The sequence below is a fragment of the Pan paniscus genome, chromosome 9 (assembly GCF_029289425.2).
Source record: "Pan paniscus chromosome 9, NHGRI_mPanPan1-v2.0_pri, whole genome shotgun sequence".
Taxonomy (NCBI): domain Eukaryota; kingdom Metazoa; phylum Chordata; class Mammalia; order Primates; family Hominidae; genus Pan; species Pan paniscus.
In genome coordinates, this window is record NC_073258.2 from 71,038,349 (window position 1) to 71,057,255 (window position 18,907).

At 54.3% G+C, this 18,907-nt stretch overlaps 1 protein-coding gene, 1 long non-coding RNA gene and 1 other non-coding gene across 6 annotated transcripts in view; 2 read left to right on the forward strand and 1 right to left on the reverse strand.

Annotated features, from left to right (window-relative positions):
- Positions 1–18,907, forward strand: part of ANO1 (anoctamin 1) — a 203,460-nt gene that overhangs the window by 85,026 nt on the left and 99,527 nt on the right. For 3 of the 4 annotated variants that reach the window (XM_055093698.2, XM_055093699.2, XM_055093700.3), the window contains exons 2-3: positions 7,566–7,738; positions 16,786–17,118. In XM_055093698.2, the coding sequence (XP_054949673.1) occupies positions 7,566–7,738; positions 16,786–17,118 (506 nt within the window). Of the gene's footprint in view, positions 1–7,565; positions 7,739–14,447; positions 14,577–16,785; positions 17,119–18,907 lie in introns of those variants that run through there. The other variant, XM_055093701.2, reaches the window with a different exon arrangement.
- LOC130540633 (uncharacterized) lies at positions 1,445–4,358 on the reverse strand. Its single transcript, XR_008954626.2, has 3 exons — positions 4,332–4,358; positions 3,944–4,216; positions 1,445–1,950 (listed from the first exon to the last, which is right to left on the reverse strand). It is a non-coding gene; the product is annotated as an uncharacterized LOC130540633 (long non-coding RNA).
- Positions 4,373–4,479, forward strand: LOC112441348 (U6 spliceosomal RNA). Its single transcript, XR_003029269.1, has one exon. It is a non-coding gene; the product is annotated as a U6 spliceosomal RNA (small nuclear RNA).

The window sequence follows — 18,907 nt, forward strand, 5'->3', positions numbered from 1 at the left end:
TCGCTTCCACTCGGCCCATGTACTGGGAGTACTACATGGTAGGATCCCTGGGAGGGTGCCCCTGGGTGTCCTCCTGGATCTCTTTCTGGTGTGAAATAGGGAGCTCTCTTGGCTTCTTCAGTTGAACACCTGTGTGACCAGCTCTGTCATCAGATATGTTTTGTAATTAAAGGCTACTCTGTCCTAATATTTCAGGAATGTGCTGTGATTGGCCTTTAGGCAAAGGTGGGTTTCTCTACATGTGTGCTGTACAGAGAAAAAGCTGTTCAACTATTTTTCCTTAAATAGTAAAAGGGTCCAATATGAGCCCACAGGTTACAAAGTGTGTCAGTGCCTTAAATAATATCACCCTTTCCCTACCTATCAACCTATTTCATGTCACTGCAGAAATCTTAGAAAACAGAGGAAATGACAAAGCAGAAAATAAAAGCCATCCAATATAATTTTCCTTAAATAATAGGAAAAGGCTCTGTAGCTAAGCAGTCCAGCCTGGTCGCTCCTTCCCACATGTGACTTTGAGCCCTAGAAATGTGGCTTTTCTGAAATAAGATATGCCGTAAAGTAAAATTCACATACCAGATTTCAAATATGTAGTTGGAAAAAAGAGAATGGCCAAGGTCTGATTAATAACTTTTTTTTTTTTAATTTTTTTTGAGACAGGGTCTCGCTCTGTCACCCAGGCTGAAGTGCATTGGTGCAATCATAGCTTGCTGCAGCCTCAAACTTCTGGGCTTAAGCAATCCTCCCACCTGAATTTCCCAAGTAGCTGGGATTATAGGCAGCACCACCATGCCTGGCTAATTTTTTTTTTCTTTTTTAGAAATGGGATCTGACTGTGTTGTCCAGGCTGGTCTCTGACTCCTAGCCTCAAGTGATCCTCCACTTCAGCCTCCCAAAGTGCTGGGATTACAAGTGTGAGCCACCATGCCTGGCCAGGAACTTTTATACTGAGGACATGTTGAGATGATATTCTTTATATAACAGGTCACATAACATAGATTATTGATTTCCCCTGATTATTTTTACTCTTGTTAGCGTGGATAGTAGAATATCTCAATGACACACACTCCGCAGGGCCCAGTAACGCACACCTTTATTGTACAGAAACGTTGCATCAGGAGGACGAGGTCTTCGGCGCCAAACCCAGAGGGCCTTGAAGGTTCTGATTCCCCAGCGCAGGGTTGGGATGATTCCTCCCCTGCTGGTGATGCTCCTGGCTCATGTTCCCATTCATTTCTCCCACAGACGTGAGGCCCGGAGTGTACAGCCAACGGTTGTCACACACAGTATCCCCCCAAGAGAAACCTGTAGCCCAGAAGCTCGGCTGCAGTACAGAGACCCCCAACCTGGCAGAGGCCTTGACACAAAACAGTTTTGCACCAAATGATGCATACGTGAAGGCACAATGAAGTGAACAGCAAGCGTTCAAGGAAAAGGCCTTGCATGGCATAACAAAATTCTGGAACATCTTTTATTCCAACCACAGGGTTTCGCAGGAAAGCGTCAGGATTTCCTATAAAGATAACTGAGCCTCACAGTCGGCCCAGGAGGTGTGGCTTCCTTGACTTTGGGGAGGGGAGGGTGTGATGAGGCCCCAGAGGATTCGCCCCAGAGTCAGAGGCTTGCTGCAGCCAGTGCCTGTAACGTTAGGATCCATCTCAGGCCTTAGACTTCGGTCTTTAGGGAAATCAGGGGCTTGGGCGGGTCACCAACACCAGGGGAGGGATGCAGCTTTGGTGCGCTCACGCCCGGCGTACACCCCGTGGAAGGTACAGGGATGAGTCTGTGGCTGAGAGCGGCTCTCATGGGGTTCTTGTACTCTCAACAGTGCAGGGGTGCCAACCTATGTCCCAGCTCCACGGTCTTGGGACCTCAAGTCACCTTCAGCCCCTCAGGCCAGAGGACAGGAGGACCAGGACCTGTCCTTCTCTATCAGAAGCTGCATCATATCTAGGGAGAAAATACATAATCGGGACAGGGGCTCAGAGGAAGCCATAAGGGTCAGCCTTGTCTCCCTGGAGTGGCACAAGCTCAGACTGAAGCCGCCCGCCTCTGCGAGATGGAAGTTCCTTATTCTCAGGAAGTATGCTGGTGAAAGGAAATTGCCAGGCAATCTGGAACTTTTACTCTTTCAAGCCCCAGGAAGAAGAATTGAACCAGTGGCAGGCAGCTAGGTGCTCTGTTTGGCAGAGTGGGCAGGTGCTGTCCCGCTGCGGGGGTCCGACCCTGTCCCCCTCAGCAGGGTTTCCGATACCAATGCACCCACCATCCTGGGGAGGAAGGCTGAACCTCCTGCAGAGTCACTGGGGAGGAAGCAGCTGTTTAAGATTTCGTCTACACTTCTTCCCACACCTCATGAGAAAGGACCCAGGAGGGTGCGTCCGTCCGTGTGAATGCACTTGCAGATGGCTGTAATCACCCTAACAGCGCGACTTAACATTTGTAAAGAGCTTAGCACGGTGCTGGCTCGTAGTAAGCACTGCGCAGCTGCTTGTTAAATAAATAAACATAAATGGGGAACATCTATAGTGTGCCAAGGATGGGAAGGAGAGTAAAGAGTGCAGAAATGAAGCCCAAAAAACTGAGGATGGTGGGCAGAAGGGAACGTGAGTGGCTGGAGTCGAGGATGGAAGGAGCAGAGGTGAGGGATGCCGTCTGAGCTGGACCAGAAAGGCTTCCAGGAGGAGGTGGCCTGGCCAGGCTCTCAGCTACCCCAGGTGAGCTTTAAAGCTCTTGGGATTCTCAGAAGGCAGGCCTTGGGTTCACAAAACACATTAAGAATCTGAAAACCCTCCTATGGAAACTGGATGTCCATGGATTCTGTTGGAGGAAAAAAAAAATCCGCACCCTCCCCCTGCCCCCCGCCCCCAAGACAGAACTTCATGCTTTGGCTGCGTTTCCGAGCTTCGGCTGGCAGTTTCCGAGCCCGTGGAGTCCCGCCGTCATGCTGCAGTTGGCCGGCCTCTGCTCGGGCACTGACATCATGCAAGGGAAGGAAATGACAGTGGTCCCGTCTCCCGCCCACCATATCTCAGTTGTAAATTCCCCAGGCACGTCTTCCCCGGGGTAATTATAGCCCAAGTTGCTTTTAGGAGGTGATATCATTTACCTGTTTGGCCTCTGTTTCTGTCCTACGCGGGTTGCTGGGCAGCACGGGGCTGGTGTAGGAGTGGGACGGGTGGCCATTGGCGCTCACAATGGCCTTGAGTCATGACTGCTCACTCCTTCCATGCTCCTTTCCCTCCCCTGGGCTGCTCATGAGTCAACAGCACTTATTAAACCCCTCTGAATGCAGAGATTTGTACTGGGCCAACCGAGGGGCAGGGCAAGCTCAGTGCACCCGGGCTGTGTGGGTGCCACCACCTCTACCAATGGAGGGCAACCCTGGGCACCTGTGTATTTCTATTTTGTAAAAAGAAACCCAATCTCCTTTCTGCCACCTCTCTAATTCTAGATTGTGTGTTGAATTCATGGAGTGAGCTCTGGTTTGGGGGGGTGGTCAGGAGAGCTAGACTGAAAGCCTAGTTTGCTCTCCTGCCTGACCTTAAGCCAAGTACATCACCTCTCCAGGTGTGTGCACCTGTGAAATGGGGACTGATAAGCTGGCCCCCCCAGGTCCAGGTGACATGCAGGTGAGGGCTGCTGAGAAATCTGAGAGCAGTGGTGCTCAACTGGGGCTGGTTTTGTCCCCTGGAGGATATTTGACAACATCAAGAAACATTTTTAGTTGTCACACTGGGGCTGGAGGCAGAGGGTGCTGCTGGCATCTCATGGGTGGGTAGAGGTCACCAGGGTGCCTGCAAAATGTCCCACACTGCACAAGCCAGCTCCCACCACAGAGGATGATCCAGCCCCACGCATCCACTGTGCTGAGACATCCACTGTGCCCCACGCTAGAGCTCCTTTATTAGAAGAGGCCTTTGCCTCCCTGGCCTGGACTCACCACCGCCAGGCGCTGGGCCTCTTGGTCCTCGCCTACCATCCAAAGGGAGACACTTCATGCCTCACTTTACAAAAGAGGAAATCTAGGCACACCAAGGCCGTGCGGTTGGTTAATGGGGGAGCAAGGTTCTTGTTCCGGTCCATGGTCTTGGTAACCAGTCCCTGTGTCTCCATAATTTGGGGCACCTTGTTCTTCCTCCCTTTGTAAAGTTTGGTTTGTTCAACTTCCCACTGAGTTGCAGACAGCTTGGCCCGTGCTCTGAGGTATTCTTCCCTGTGGGCAATGCCAACGGGATGGAAATAAAATATCATTGAAAAGGGCTCCCCTGTGCTGCCTCCTACCAGGAAGCCACCCTCCTGACAGCTTGTTGGTCTGCGCTCCTTGTCACCTGATGCTTGCATCCCCGGTGACTATTAAAATGTCCGCAAAGTGCTCGCTTCGGCAGCACGTATACTAAAATTGGAATGATACAGAGAAGATTAGTATGGCCCCTGCGCAAAGATGACACGCAAATTCATGAAGCATTCCATATTTAAAAAAAAAAAGTCAGCAAAGACACCTGTACCTGTATCAGTTGGCGCATGCCATCAAATGACACTGAAGAGCAACACTGTGGCCAAACAGGCCAGCTGGGAAGCCCGGAGCTTCGCATAATGAAATGCACCATCTAGACGAATTAGACAAGGGTTTTACTAATTCATGAGCGGGGAATTAATCCTGCCCACAAAATCTGTCCCTGTGGGGTTTTAGTGATAAAAATCACTGAGACAAAAAGAAAACTGGGTGCAACAGTTTATGGAGAGCCCCCACGTATAAGCAGTTAGTGACTGGAGTGGAGAGAGAATCCCAGCAAAGTGACCCATAGGACACAGGCGGGGACAGGGAACCAGAGAAGAGAACCATCTATGGAACAAAAAGGACCCTGTAAACTTGTCCTGGCTTGGGAGATATCTCCAGCTACAGGAATTCTTTTTCCGCTCCTATTTTGGGGGGCTATTGTTTTTACTTTGTGTCGGTCCCTGAAATCCCTAGACCCACGAACCCCCGGCGAAGGCCACGAGAGGCCTGGAGGCAGAACTGGTCCTCTCTGGCCCTTGCTGCACAGAGGCCACGCTGCATTTCCTCTGCCCTTGCTGTGGCATGTCCACACTGTCCACCTGGGAAGACTTGGGGAAGGGGCGAGAGGAAACAGAATGTGGGGATACTGGAGAGAAAAAAATAAACATAGTGGCAATAGCAAAGAAAGTGGAGTCTTACAGGCAAGCAGATGCCCTGAGCCTGGCTACAGTATAAATCACAGAAACTAGAGGTTAAGCACTGTTTCTTGAGTAAAGCCGCAAGGGGTGCTGTTGGGGAGAAGGTGGGGCCACCTTGCCTAGGAGATGGCCCCCCAGCAGGCAGCCTCCAAGCCCCAGAGCCCTCTCAGGCCAGAAATGTCACTTCCCAAACCTTTGGGAACACCAGTGTGTCCAGATTTGGCCAAGTATATTTTTACTCTTTTTTTTTTTTTTCATGCAAACTGCACCTCATAGAGCTCTGGAAGGTCTGTTGGCACTCAAACACAAATTTGAAAAGACAGTACATTAGTATTACACAATGTTGGTTGTTTACCAACAAAGATAAGTGGATGGAGTTACATAATCCTCTGTACGTGCGTGTGGGATTCTCCCAGCCCTGGACACTTGAACTTTTAGGAGCAGAGGCTGTGGAGCACTGTTCCTAGCATGGATTTGGCCAGCCTGGGGCACTTCTCCAAACGCTCTCTCGCTGTCCAAGGTGCAGACAAAGGGTCCTTTAGGGCCACTCAGTGCCCGTTGGCACCACCAGCCTGAGAACCAAATAGCCTTCCTGCACTGCCCCAAGTTCAAGGAAGTCACGGACTTGTGCCTAAATGGGGGAGTCTCACTGAGGCACCAGGAAAGGGTAGATCATGACAAGATGACATTAGTAGTGACAACAGTCACCATTGCTAAGCCTGGCAGCTTCAGGCACGCTCAAAACTCCCATGAGAAGGCAGAGGCTCTGAGGCCCAGGAGGCTCTGAGGCCCAGTAGGCTCTGAGGCCAAGGAGGCTGGCACAAGGTCACAAGGCTGGAAGGTGCTAGAGCTGGAGCTAGACCCCACCCCTTCTCTCCAACCCTATCCTAGCTGACTCCAGGTTCCATGCTTGGAACCATGGCACGCTGACGACATCGTGGCCTTTAAAGACAATTTTCTAATCACTTCTGTAGGCCTTGAATGTTCCCCAGTGGCCATTTAACAAGCAATTATTGAGCATCGGCTGTGTGAACCTGGTAGAAAACCCACTGTAAAATGAGACGGAATAAATGAAGTGCTAGTTAGGGTTCAGGCAGGTTCTTTGGATAGACAGGAAGGCCTGCATATTTGGGTGGGAAGGGGACAGTAGGGGAGAATCCAGCAGGACTTCCTGCAGGAGGTGCTATCTGATGCACGCCGTGAAGAACTCATAGGATGTGAGAGGCAGAGGGACACTTTATTTCCACTGGATGTGGTTGCCAGCATGGCCCCTGGGGCTTAACCTGAGTGTGGTCGTCCCCTGGGGACCTGCCTTATTCTCCTTAGGGGAAGAAGACTTGAAGATCTGCAGTGTGCCAGACCCCTGCTAGGTCCGGGGGTAAGAGAGATCAAAGCCACCATCCCCCCCGCTCCGCCCCTCCAGAAAGCAGGACAGCCTTGCCCAGCAGTGGGGAAAGCTCTGCAGGAGCCCCGCCCCACCTCAGAGGATGCGGACTGGTCCTTGGCCCTCCTAAGCCTGAGTGTCCTCTGCAAAATGAGGACCCGCATTCCAACCTTGCAGGTGCGGGGTTAAATGAGATGATACACACTCACGTCCTACATCAGGGACGCTGCACGCACCTGGGCACAGAACACTAAGCACTCCGTAAACTCGGGGGCACCGGTAACATCAGTGGGCTCCAGGGAGATGACTGCCCCGGGAGAGACTCCCCCAGGAGCGCGGGCAGCTGGAGGGGGCGGGTCGGCAGGAACCAGGCAAGCTCCCCGGAGGAGGTGAGTGCTGAGTGACAGCAGGAGTTTGCCAGGGTGGAGGGAAAGGGGCAGAGATCCAGACTCCAATCTCAGAAGCTTCACTCCCCCGGAGGCGGAGGTGACGCGCCACAGAAGCGCCTGCCACTCGGGGACTTTATTTCAGGTGGGGCTATTGAAAGTTCCCCCCTTTCATACCCGGTATGAAAACCCTCAAAAATCCAAAGGGGCACTTTCCCTGGATAAAAATAAAACTTGGAGGGGCCTGCAGGAATGGAATACTTTTTCTTCCTGTGTTTAAATTTCTACGGAAAATCTGACCGGCGCGGCCACCGCCCCTGCCATAGGCGGGCGGAGAGCGCTTATATCTTTAAGGCAAAGGAGGGCCGGCTGGCGTCCAAGTTCCTGACCAGGCGCGGGCCGGCCCGCGGGACCAGCAGCCGGGTGGCGGCGCGATCGGCCCCGAGAGGCTCAGGCGCCCCCCGCATCGAGCGCGCGGGCCGGGCGGGCCAGGGCGGCGGGCGGAGCGGGAGGCGGCCACGTCCCTGGCGGGCCTGGGCGCGGGGAGGCCCGGCCCCCTGCGAGCGCGCCGCGAACGCTGCGGTCTCCGCCCGCAGAGGCCGCCGGGGCCGTGGATGGGGAGGGCGCGCCGCCCGGCGGTCCCAGCGCACAGGCGGCCACGATGAGGGTCAACGAGAAGTACTCGACGCTCCCGGCCGAGGACCGCAGCGTCCACATCATCAACATCTGCGCCATCGAGGATATCGGCTACCTGCCGTCCGAGGGCACGGTGAGTGCGGGCGGCCGCGACCCGGGCGGGAGGGCCGCGCACCTGCGCCTTGGCGAGGGCGGGAACCGGGCGGCGGCAGGGCCTCCTGGGACCCCAGGGCGGGGGCCGCACCCTCTGCGCAGGGTTCGCGGCGCCCACCCGCGCACGTGCGTGCCGGGAAGGGCGCGCCGGCCCTGGCCAAGTGCGTGCGCCCCGCCTGCGCTCTGAGCGTTCGGAGCGCGGCGCCCACTCCGCCCAGCGCAGCGCCGGGCCCCCAGGCATGGCCCGGCCTCGGAGCTCTGCGGCCCCGAAGCCGCCTCTCCCGGGGCTGCAGCTCGGAGCCCAACCAAGAGCTCACGGCTGGCGCCCTGGATGGGACCTTCCCTTCCTGGCTCGTGGCCAGGGGTACCTGTTGGGGCAACCAGGGTGAGGGTGATGGTGGGGGTCTTGGGTGAAGGCCAAGTTGGTCGCCACTCCACGATGATGGTAGCTGCCAGGCCCCACTGCTTCACTATCCTCTGGGGCCAGAGTCCCGAGTCCTCACTTGCCAGAAACGCATATTGTGCCCAGGGCACTGGGCCTGGTACCCTGGCATTGGCACCGAAACTCTCAAAGCCCAGGGTGTCAATCATTGGAGATTGCTTTCTACCCTCGCCCCTGTCTTCCCTGGGCGCCCAGGCCTGGTTCAGGTGGGGGCACTGGCTGGAAGCCAGTCATGTAAGTTGGGGACCCCATCCTGAGGTCCCCAATATCCCCACCACCCTCCCCAGGGCCAGACCCAGAGGTCTAGGTAACCCTATGTTTTAGAGAGGGGGGCAGAATTCTCCCAGGAAGGGTTTGGCTTGAAGGACAAAGTTTGCCGGAAGAGGATAGGACAGGGCTGGGACTGGCTATCTCCTCTTGGGGTGAGGGAAGCTCTCAGCAGCAATTTGTGGGACCTAAGGACAGAAGCTCCCTTCTACCTTCTTCCCATGCAGACCCCATCAAAGCCCCTCCCCAGGCGTCAGGCCCAGCAGGGCTGCTTCAAGCAGGATGAGGATGGCCCTGGCCTGTCCCTCTGGTCTCTGGAGTTCACAGAGAGGCAGGGAATGAAGCGGGAGCAAAGCTCCTGCTTTGAGTCTCTGTTCCAGCGACAGCAGGGACTCTGGCCTTGGTCGGGCCTTGCACCCCTTGGGTCACAGTGGAGGGGGGTGGCCTGGGGGCATCTCTTCAGGAAATGAGATTGCACAGAGCTGCCAGGAGCACTGGGAACCGGTGTAGATGGAGAGGGAGTCTACCTGTGACTCACAGGACTGGCTGGAGGAGCTCAGGGATTGCCATTTGATCAAAGCCATGTGCCAGGCCATGCTGGCCCCTGGGCACCCTCAAAGAATGAGACAGGGAAGGCTCCGCCCATCTGGAGCTTACTTAAGAAATGGTGATGGAACGTTACCCGTTATCCACGGCAGTGACAGGGACTATTCCATAGTGCTGGGCCAGTGCTGTGTCTTAGCTCATTGAACTCTCACAACGTGTGAGGTAGGTGCTATTGCTACAGGCAAGGAGACTGAGGCCCAGAGGGGCAGGTGACCAGCTCCAAGTCACCCATCAGCTGGGAGGACAGTTAGGAAGGGCCCAGGACACAGACCAGGTAGCTGCAGAAAGCCTGCCTGAAGAATAAACATTCTGGAGAAGGAGCTAATTCTACCCATAATGGGTAGGGACTGAGTCTTTCAAAAACATTGCATACTCAAAGTCCCAAAGGTGGGACCATGGAGGTACCAGCCAGGAGCCAGGGGATGGTAGTGGTGGCCAAGGTGATGGAGAAATGGATGCTCTGGGGGTAGACTAGACAAGACCTGATGGTGAACTGAATGTTCAATAAGAAATGGAGCCTGTCTTGAATAGCCCCCGGTCTCTAGAGTTTTTGTTCCAGGACCCATTGCTTATCCAGACCCAGAAACTATCTGCCTCCTGCAAACCCAGGTGAAGGCCATAAAGTCTGCAAAGAGGCAGCTGGGCCCAGATGAGACCATCAGCTCCTGGGTTCCACACAACACTTCCGTTACACGTACTTTGTTTTGTGAGCTTGGAAGGCTGAATCAGAGGCGCGCGCTGTGGGAGGCAGACCCTGGGAGCAGCATCTGCCGGTAGATGGCCAGACAGGCTGGAGGCTACAGGCTGGAGGCTGCAGCCATGGAGCAGGGGCCTGTTGGTGCAGGGCAGGCAGCATGGCAGGGAGAGCCTCCCAGGACATCCCTGGCACCACTCAAGCCAACAGTTGTTGCTCAGTCATTACCCTGAGTCACCCAACGAAGGCAGCTCTGTACACACGAGGGCCAGAGGGCGTGGGCTGCATTTCAAAAGTTCCTATCCTGTTCTCAGGCGTGAAACTCATACATGCACAAGTCAACCACAAGATAAGTTCATCCAATTCAGGCTGCGGTTCCCAGCCTGTGACTTTTGCCTCTCTTCATTCCCAAGTTCAAGGGTGGAAATGACTTCATTGTTTCTGTGCAGAGGTATAAGAAGAAATGACTTGAAAGCCAGAGGCCAGGTTGAATGCAATTTGTTTCCATTTCCCTCTGTTAATCTTTGAGTGTTTCTACTTTCTTCCTTGAAACTGGTGGTTGTCCATGGTCTGGGATCTGTGTGCCCCAAACAAGCCCAGACACTCCAGAGATACCTGATTTGCTGGTATCTGCCTAGTATTTCCTGGCTTATCTGCTGTGGGAGATGATCTGCTTGTAGATTATGGAACGTGCCCCATAATCGTACATTGATATGTAGTGACCTGATTTTAAAATTTTTTTAGAAGACAAAGGAAGTTTAAAACTGATGTTCCCTTCTTAACTATAATTTGAAGAGTCTCAAAACCAAAAGAAATTTTACAGGCCACTGATTTCATTTAGCCCATTTTCAGAGAAAGTGAACATTGTAGATTCCCTTGAGTGATCAAGATATTTCATATGGATATGAATTTAGTTCCTGGAGTACCAACTCCAGAGACCAGCGGAAGAAACCAGAGCCCGGAGTCCCAGGACAGTATTAAAGGTTAAAGGACATAGGATTGCTTTCCCCCTTCTGCCCTTTTGTTGGAGTTTGAGGAAGGGGTTCATAGAGGCAGGTGTGGACCAGATATAGGCTGCCATTCATGGCGCCTGGGACAGGTCTTCCAGGACACTCCTGCTGTGAAGGGAACCTTTGTCCTTCACATTTTCCCTTGGGGCCTCAGGGAAGTATTTCTCTTCCACCATATTCCTATCTTCCTTAGGGAGGCACCTTCCAGGACCTCCCTCAGTTATGCAGAAGGAAGTCTTCAAAATACCTTCAGATCATCCATCACATTTTATCCCCACAAGAATCCTGTGACCTAAGTCCAGATGTCTTTGTCGGCATCTCACAGATGAGAAAACTGAGGCTCCCAGTTGGGGGTTGTGGTGTTTAAGTTGCTGGCCTGCCTGGGTCTCAGCTTCTGTATCCTTGGATCTGATGACCACAGCCAGCCACAGTATACAAGACCCAGCCTCTGTTGTTCATTCACACATGCCTGCATTCATTCATTCATTCAGCAACCGCATATTCAGTGCTAACCATCAAAAAGATGAATAAGAGGGCTGGGTGCCATGGCTCACACCTCTAAATCCAGCACCTTGGGAGGCCGAGGCTGGTGGATCACCTAAGGTCAAGAGTTCAAGACCAGCCTGGCCAACATGGTGAAACCCAAGTCTCTACTAAAATTATGAACATTAACCAGGCGTGGTGGTATGCACCTGTAATCCCAGCTACTTGGGAGGCTGAGGCACAAGAATTGCTTGAACCCAGAAGGTGGAGGTTGCAGTGAGCCGAGATCGCACCACTGCGCTCCAGCCTGGGCGACAGAGCAAGAATTCGTCTCAAAAGAAAAGATGAATAAGAAACCCCTTACCCTCAGCAAAGGTGCACCGAGGGGTTGCTTGCCCCTTTCTTAAGAATACAGAAACAGAAATGTTCTGAAGCTTTCCCAGGCCTTCGAATTTGGAAGTTATGCACAAAGTCTCACCCACATCCCTCCCACTGCAATTACATCTTTGCCTTTTTGTCCCGTTCTACACAAGAAAGGCACCCACTCCACTGCTCCGTGGAAGGGCACCATAAAGTCACACGCACTGGTCCTTGCTGTGCATTCACCTCCCAACTCTCTCCAAGCCCAGCTCAGGATTGCTCTCCAGACCCTGGGAGCCTCCCAGCCTTTTAGAGTGTAGACGGGAGAGAGCCCACACCTTAAAAACTAATACCTAAACAGACAAAGCAGCTTATCCAGGGTCACACAGCAAATCAGTGACAGAGTCAGGCGCTGGGACTCCCACACCTGTGCTTGGTGCTGCCTCCTGCTGGTCCCAGCATCACATCCAGCTCCTTCTGTAACTTTTTAAAGTCTGGATTTGGCACTGCTACCATCTTTCACTTGTGGTCCACTCTGGCCACAAGATTTTTTTTCCCCTGTCCTCCCCTAGTTCTTTATTTGTACGTGTGTCTCAGTTCCCAATTACAGCAAACTTCTGTTGAAGGTTCACTCTATGCTAGGCCCTGTTGGAAACTCTTTACAAGATATATTAACAGGTTTCATCCTTCCAGCAACCCCATGAGGGAGGTCATATAACATGAGGTAGGTCTTAGGGATATGGAGAGACAAAAACACGAAGCTGTGTGCCTGGGGTCACACAGCTGGTGAGTGGCAGAGCTGGTGTTTGAACACAGGTAGGAGGATGCCCACTCTTGATCAGGCCCCAGTGCTGTCTCTCCCTCCACCGTGCATGGGAAGTTAGATGATGTTTCTGCTCTCCCAAAGACTGTAGGCCCCTGAGGGTAGGCGTGTCCCTTGATAGGCCCCCAGTGGACAGATGATGGGGGTTCGTATTGAACCTGGTAACCTTCCCTGTTTCAACTTGATAGAGGATTTTTGGCCACTCCTTAGTGTAATTTCCCTGCTTTCTGGCTTGGAGGGATCCCTGTGGAATTTCCTCCCTGTCTCTAAGGATTTGTTTGCTATTATCATTATCCCTGCCAACCAGGAGTGTTTATGGAGCCCCAACCAGGTTCTCAGTCCCTGTGTACTGAGGTCAGGTTGGAGCTCTGTCCTAACACATCTCTAGACAGTCCCTGGCCAGGCCTCCGGGGTCCTGCCATCCAGCTTTGGGGCTAATTTGCAAGTTAAGAACTTGTGGGTAGATGGCTCAGAGGCAGTCCCAGCACAGAGAGACCTGCAGAGGCCAGAGGGGCTGGCCACCTTCAGATCCCAGAGGATGCTGGATTTGCCCTGTGCCCTGAAAACCAGGTTGAATTACAAAGGGCTGAGGACAGAAAGGGCGTACAGGGAGGGACACAGTGTCTGCAAAGGCAAGGAGGAGGGACTGGGGAAGGCCTGGGGGAGGGGGAGAGGAGACTGGGGAAGGCAGTATGGGGAGGAGATGAGGAGGAATAGCCGAAGCCCTCAGGTGCGCCTGGGACTCAGGCAGGTGTGCCCTCCGACCCCTCGAGACCCTGCATTCACCTGCTGGGCACTGGCACATTCCCTGCACATGGGCTTCTGTCTTCCAAGAGCAGCTTCCGGTCGGGCTCTTTTGCCCCCTCAGCCATGGGGAGAAAAAAGCACCTTTAGTCACCAGCTCCCTGTAACCCTGCCCTTGTTTGACCTCCCTGAGATGTTGAGGGGAAAGCGTATCTGCCATTGGGTGGCCATCAGGGTGACGGGGATGGCTCCCAGGTGCCTGGCCCCAGAATTAGATGGAGCGTCCATCCTGGCACGTTCTGGCCAGTGTGTGCTGAGCTTAGCAGAGACCATCATCCCCTCAGTGAAGCCTCCCGCTGCTCCGCATTTAGCAGAAACCAACCCTGGGGCTCAGAGTGTCCAGAGCCTCCCCCAGGCCTTGCAGCTGGAGAGGGGCCAAGCCTAGATGTAGACCCAGGTCTGGCTGACTACACGGCCTGCCATGAAGCCAGTGCCCTGTCCTGGGCTGGCCTCACCTGCTGCCCCACACTGTCCAGACATACCTGTGGCCTGGTGTTGCCCAAACCTCCCGACTAGCCTGTGCTTATCTGCTGTCTCTACTGGCCCTGCTTAACCACTGCCCCAGGCTGGGACAGAACTGAGGCCTGCCAAATGGCTGCACTCTCCCCATGCCCCTCAGCACCAGAGACAGAGCCCTGCACTGGGGTCAGCCAGCAGGAGTCTGGTACTCAGGGCCACTGAGCTGGGCAGCTCACCCATGGGAGCCTCAGTTTCCTCCAGGTCAGATAGACCTAACTATAGTAACCCCCTCATAGGGTCAGCTTGTGGGGACTCAGCGAGATGACATACCTGGGCCGAGAAACAGCGTCACCCTGAGTCGCGGCTCCTACTAAGGGGGGCCGCACCTTGGGCGTGCAGATGGGACTTGAGGCTGAGCTCAGCCTCCCGCCTGCGCTGTAACCCGGGCTCTCCTGCCCTGCTGGGCCTCAGTTTCCTCCTTGGCGAATTGAGAAGAATAGCTCTTTCGTGCTTCTCCTGCAGAAGGAATGCAGGCCCCCCGTGCTGGCTACAGACTTGCAATACTGGGGTCTTCCATGAACCCCATCCTTCATGGGTCTGGGCATGGGAACCCACTGCCCTCAAAAGCCAGCCCTCCCCCACCCTTCCCCCTGAGCCCTCCCAAGCCACCCACCCACATGGGCATGGTCGTGGCCCCTAAGCACCCTCAGACTTTGTCACAGAGGGCAAGCTGGGCGGGGCACGCACACTGAGTCCAGGTCCTCCTGAAGGTCACCAGCACAGCGGGGCCCTGTGTTACTGTAGAGAGAAGTCAGTTGCTTAGTTTCAGCCTCCTGCCGGCACCAGATGCTGACCAGGCCCTCCCAGGCGGTGAGCAATGCTGTTTCCAGGAGAGGCATCCTAGGGCCAGAGAGGCCAAGGTGCCAGGGACATGGCCCCAACTGTCCCCTAACCAGGGGTAGAGGAGTCTAGACCCTTGACATCAACACCTATGAAAGGTGGGGCAGCCCCCAGCCAGCAGCCCTGGCCCAGAGCCTCCTCTCTCCTTCCCCTACAACTAAAAAGGACAGCCTCCACTCGAGGCCTTCCCTCCCCCTGTCCCCCACTGCAGTGCTGACTGTTTGGGGAGGGGCTCCACCCTCTGGCTTCCCTGATACACTTTGGGTTGTATACAGCTCACCTGCCTCGAATGAGGGATTCTGCCTGCCCCTTTTCCCGGCCAGTGCACAGCCATTTAGAGCCATGGTGCAGCCGGAAGCTGCCCAGGGGCTCCAGGCGACCACGTGGGGGGACCCTCCAGGCCAGCGAGGCCCAAGCACAGCTCTGTCCAAAGGCCACAGGTGCTCGGGCCCTGCCTGGCGCAGCACGCCGTCCCTGCACTCCATCAGGGAGGCCCTCTTCTCGGATGATGCCCCTCAGGAACTGATAGTGCCCTAGGGAGCGTCCTCACGTAGCCACAGGAAACTGAGGTGGAAACCAGGCGGCCAGCTCGAGGGATGAGGCACAGCTCTGTGGACCATTAGCAGCTTGGAGTTGCCTGTTAGGTTCTACCCAGCATGGCTTTATTTATTTTTTCTTATTTCGGAAACCCAGATTGCTGATCGACCTGTCTGTCTTGATAACCGGCCAAACCCCTCGGGAATTCCAGCAATGCAGGCTTGGCTTTAGCAATGGTCCCATCACACTGCCACTGTGGGAATATCTGGTTTTTAAACAAACTGCTCCATACTGCTATCTCCCGTGGCCCCCTAGAGTCCTTCAAACAAATAAGGAAACTGAGGCAGGGCAGGCCCTGTTGGAGCCCTAACCCCGCCCCCTTGGTCACCCCAGGGCACCCACCAGCGGTGCCCATCCATACCAGTGGCTCACTGTCCTCTGCACCCAAAGGTGACTGACCGTGCAGGTGCTGCCGCAGGCCACGTGTGGGGAAGGTGCAAGCGCAGGGTCATTAACACCCCAGGAGTGACCCCCAGCCAAGAAAGGGCCAGAGCGGGTGCATGATCACCCAACTTCCTCACCCTCTGGGTACTGGCAGTGGGGTGTGCCCTTCAAGGTCACTCCGAGGGTCCCCAGCAGGACGGACCCCAGCTGCACATAGCGGTGGCCGCTCCTTAACCCACCCCTGTCAGCCTCCCTCCCCTTCACCCTACTCTGGCACCTGAGATCACCTCCCAAGTAAGACGCTTGCACCCTTGGCCTCTGCTCAGGCTCTGTTTGGGGGAGAGCCCTGACTAAGACAGTGAAAGCCTCACCTCTGGACACACAGCTAGTTAGTGGCCCTGTGGCCACCTTGACATGGCACTGCCTCTGACACTGGCCATCAGAGATTGAGATTTGCATGCACAGAACCTGAGCTCAGCTCTGCCTCAGCCCCTATCCATGTGCATGGGGAGCCCTCATTCACTTGGTAGCTTTTGCCATAGCTTTTGTTGCTGGGGGATATTTTGTTTGTTCATTTAATTTTTAATTTGGGTGGGTACATAGTGGGTGTATATATTTATGGGGTACATGAGATATTTTGGTACAGGTAATGCAATATGTAATAATCACCTCATGGAAAACTGGGTATTTTCCCCTCAAGCATTTATCGTGTGTGTTACAAACAATCCAGTTATGCTCCTTTAGTTATTTGTCCATGTACAATTAAATTATTATTGATGATAGTCCCCTGTTGTACTGTCAAATACTAGGTCTTATTCTTTCTCATTATTTTTTGTACCCATTAACCATCCCCTACCATAGCTTTTTGCAAGCAGCCAGGGAGGTTCCTGACATCCAGCCTGCTCTAGTTCCATAGACCAGGAGGGCTTCTGGGGGACCATATGTGGCTTGGCACCTTCATGAATGATTAGCAGTGAATACCTCCTTCTCGAAGTTCAGCTCCCTGAAGGCAGGGTCTTCTGCTGTGTTCCCAGGTGTATCTCAGGCCCTAGGACAGCGCCCGGCCCGTGGAGGGCGCTCAGGGAGCGTTTGTTGAACGAGTGAGTGAGGAGTGAGTGGATGAAGGGAGCAGCGCACCCTCCAAAGGCCCATCACAAGCAGCTCGATGGTGAATGGGTGTCTTTTCTTCCACCCTTAGCTGCTGAACTCCTTATCTGTGGACCCTGATGCCGAGTGCAAGTATGGCCTGTACTTCAGGGACGGCCGGCGCAAGGTGGACTACATCCTGGTGTACCATCACAAGAGGCCCTCGGGCAACCGGACCCTGGTCAGGAGGGTGCAGCACAGCGACACTCCCTCTGGGGCTCGCAGCGTCAAGCAGGACCACCCCCTGCCGGGCAAGGGGGTGTCGCTGGATGCAGGCACGGCGGAACCCCCGATGGACTACCACGAGGATGACAAGCGCTTCCGCAGGGAGGAGTACGAGGGCAACCTCCTGGAGGCGGGCCTGGAGCTGGAGCGGGACGAGGACGTAACTATCTCACTGCGCGCTGTTTGTGGCGGGGGGGGGGGGCTGCGTGGGGGGCAGTAGGGGGGCAGCTGCTTCTATAGTCAGAGGGTGTGAGGCCGGTATCTTGTTTTAGCTTTAAGCTGTTCTTAAAGAAGGGGCAGACGGGCCAGACGCAGTGGCTCACACCTGTAATCCCAGCACTTTGGGAGGCTGAGGGGGGTGGATCACGAGGTCAAGAGATCGAGGCCATCCTGGCCAACATGGTGAAACCCCATCTGTACTAAAAATACAAAAATTAGCTGGGCGTGGTGGCACGTGTCTGTGGCCCCCCTACTCGGGAGGCTGAGGCAGGAAAATCACTTGAACCCAGGAGGCGGAGGTTGCAGTGAGCGGACATCACGCCACTGCATGCCAGCCTGGCGACAGAGTGAGACTCTGCCTCAAAAAAAAAAAAAAAAGAAGAAGAAGAAGAAGAAGAAGACGACAGGGCAGCAGACAAAAACACTGTTCTTGTTAAGGTGGGGTAGAAATTGCTTTTGAACAGAGTTAGGGAGCCCTGACCTGCTCCTCTGGCCATGTCTGCTCTGGGAGAGGGTCTGGCCTTCACAGCCATGACCTTCAGAGTCAGAGCATCACCTGCTTCTGGTCAGCTCCTTTCCTGGGAAGATTTGCCAATCGGGGGAGGGAGGACAAAGCTCTCCTGGGAGTCTTCCTGGATGGGGTCGGCCCTTCTCTGGGCCTCAGTTTCTCATCTGTAGAGTGAGGAGTGGGTCCAGCTGAGCCCTGGGAGTCGTTGGTGCTCTGAAGTCCATGGCTCTGTAACACTGTGCTCTGAAGCCCTGCTCCCTAGCAAAGCCTACGAATCTTCCTAGAAGAAAGATTTCGAGAGAGAACAAAAGGTCGACCCCCCTCGAGTGCCTGGCTGCTGCGGGGCCGAGGGTGCAGCTGTGTGCAGAGAGAATGATTTTAGCAGCCCTGGCACAGCGGTGCTTCCTTCAGCGGCTCTGCTGGCTGCTGTGTGTTCTCTGGCTGTCATCTTAACCTCTCTTTGCAAGGGAACCCTTCCTTCCATGAATATTGGGTGAAGGGCCCCAGCCTACAGAGCCATCACTGTGCGGATTGCCCAAGAATCGACAAAGTCTCTAAAACACATCGAAAACAGAAAAAGTTGTCGGCAGGTTAACTTAGAAACCATGGAGTCCCCAGTGGATGTTGAAAATGAACGTTGGCTTTGGTTTGAAATTTCATCCACAGGCACCACCATGTCCTTAAATGCTTTTGGTCCAGTGATAAGAATGTCCTCGGAGTATTTAGACCAAAAAGCAGGTTAATTAGGGAACCTGGAGTGGAAACGCCTCTGTTTTGTGACAAGTAGATATGACTTTCCTTGAAATCAATGGAACGTGCTCCATGGGGCCTCCCTGGACCTTGGCCTAGTGAGTCAAAGGGTCTTGTTGAACCTGGGGCATCTGTCTGGGTCTCCTTTCACCTTCCTGAGGTCTGGCCACCCGGCAGGAGATTGTGAGTTCGGCCACCCAGATGGGTCCCTCTGGAGTTTTGAGGGCAGGTGAGGAGCCTTACAAGTTTTGATGATCAGGAAGCAAAGTTTGATCCTGACAAGGATTCAGAGACTTTCTCCCTGCCTTTGGGGGCAGCTGCCAGGGAACAGTGTCCTGCCCGACTTTGTCTTAGACACTTGGAACAGGCGAGCAGTGGATTCCTGATGGGTTTTCGCACGGTCCTGCCCTCCAGCCCTGTGGCTTTCAGAACAATGCGGCTACTATACAGGGTTTGTTTCAGCATGTCAACT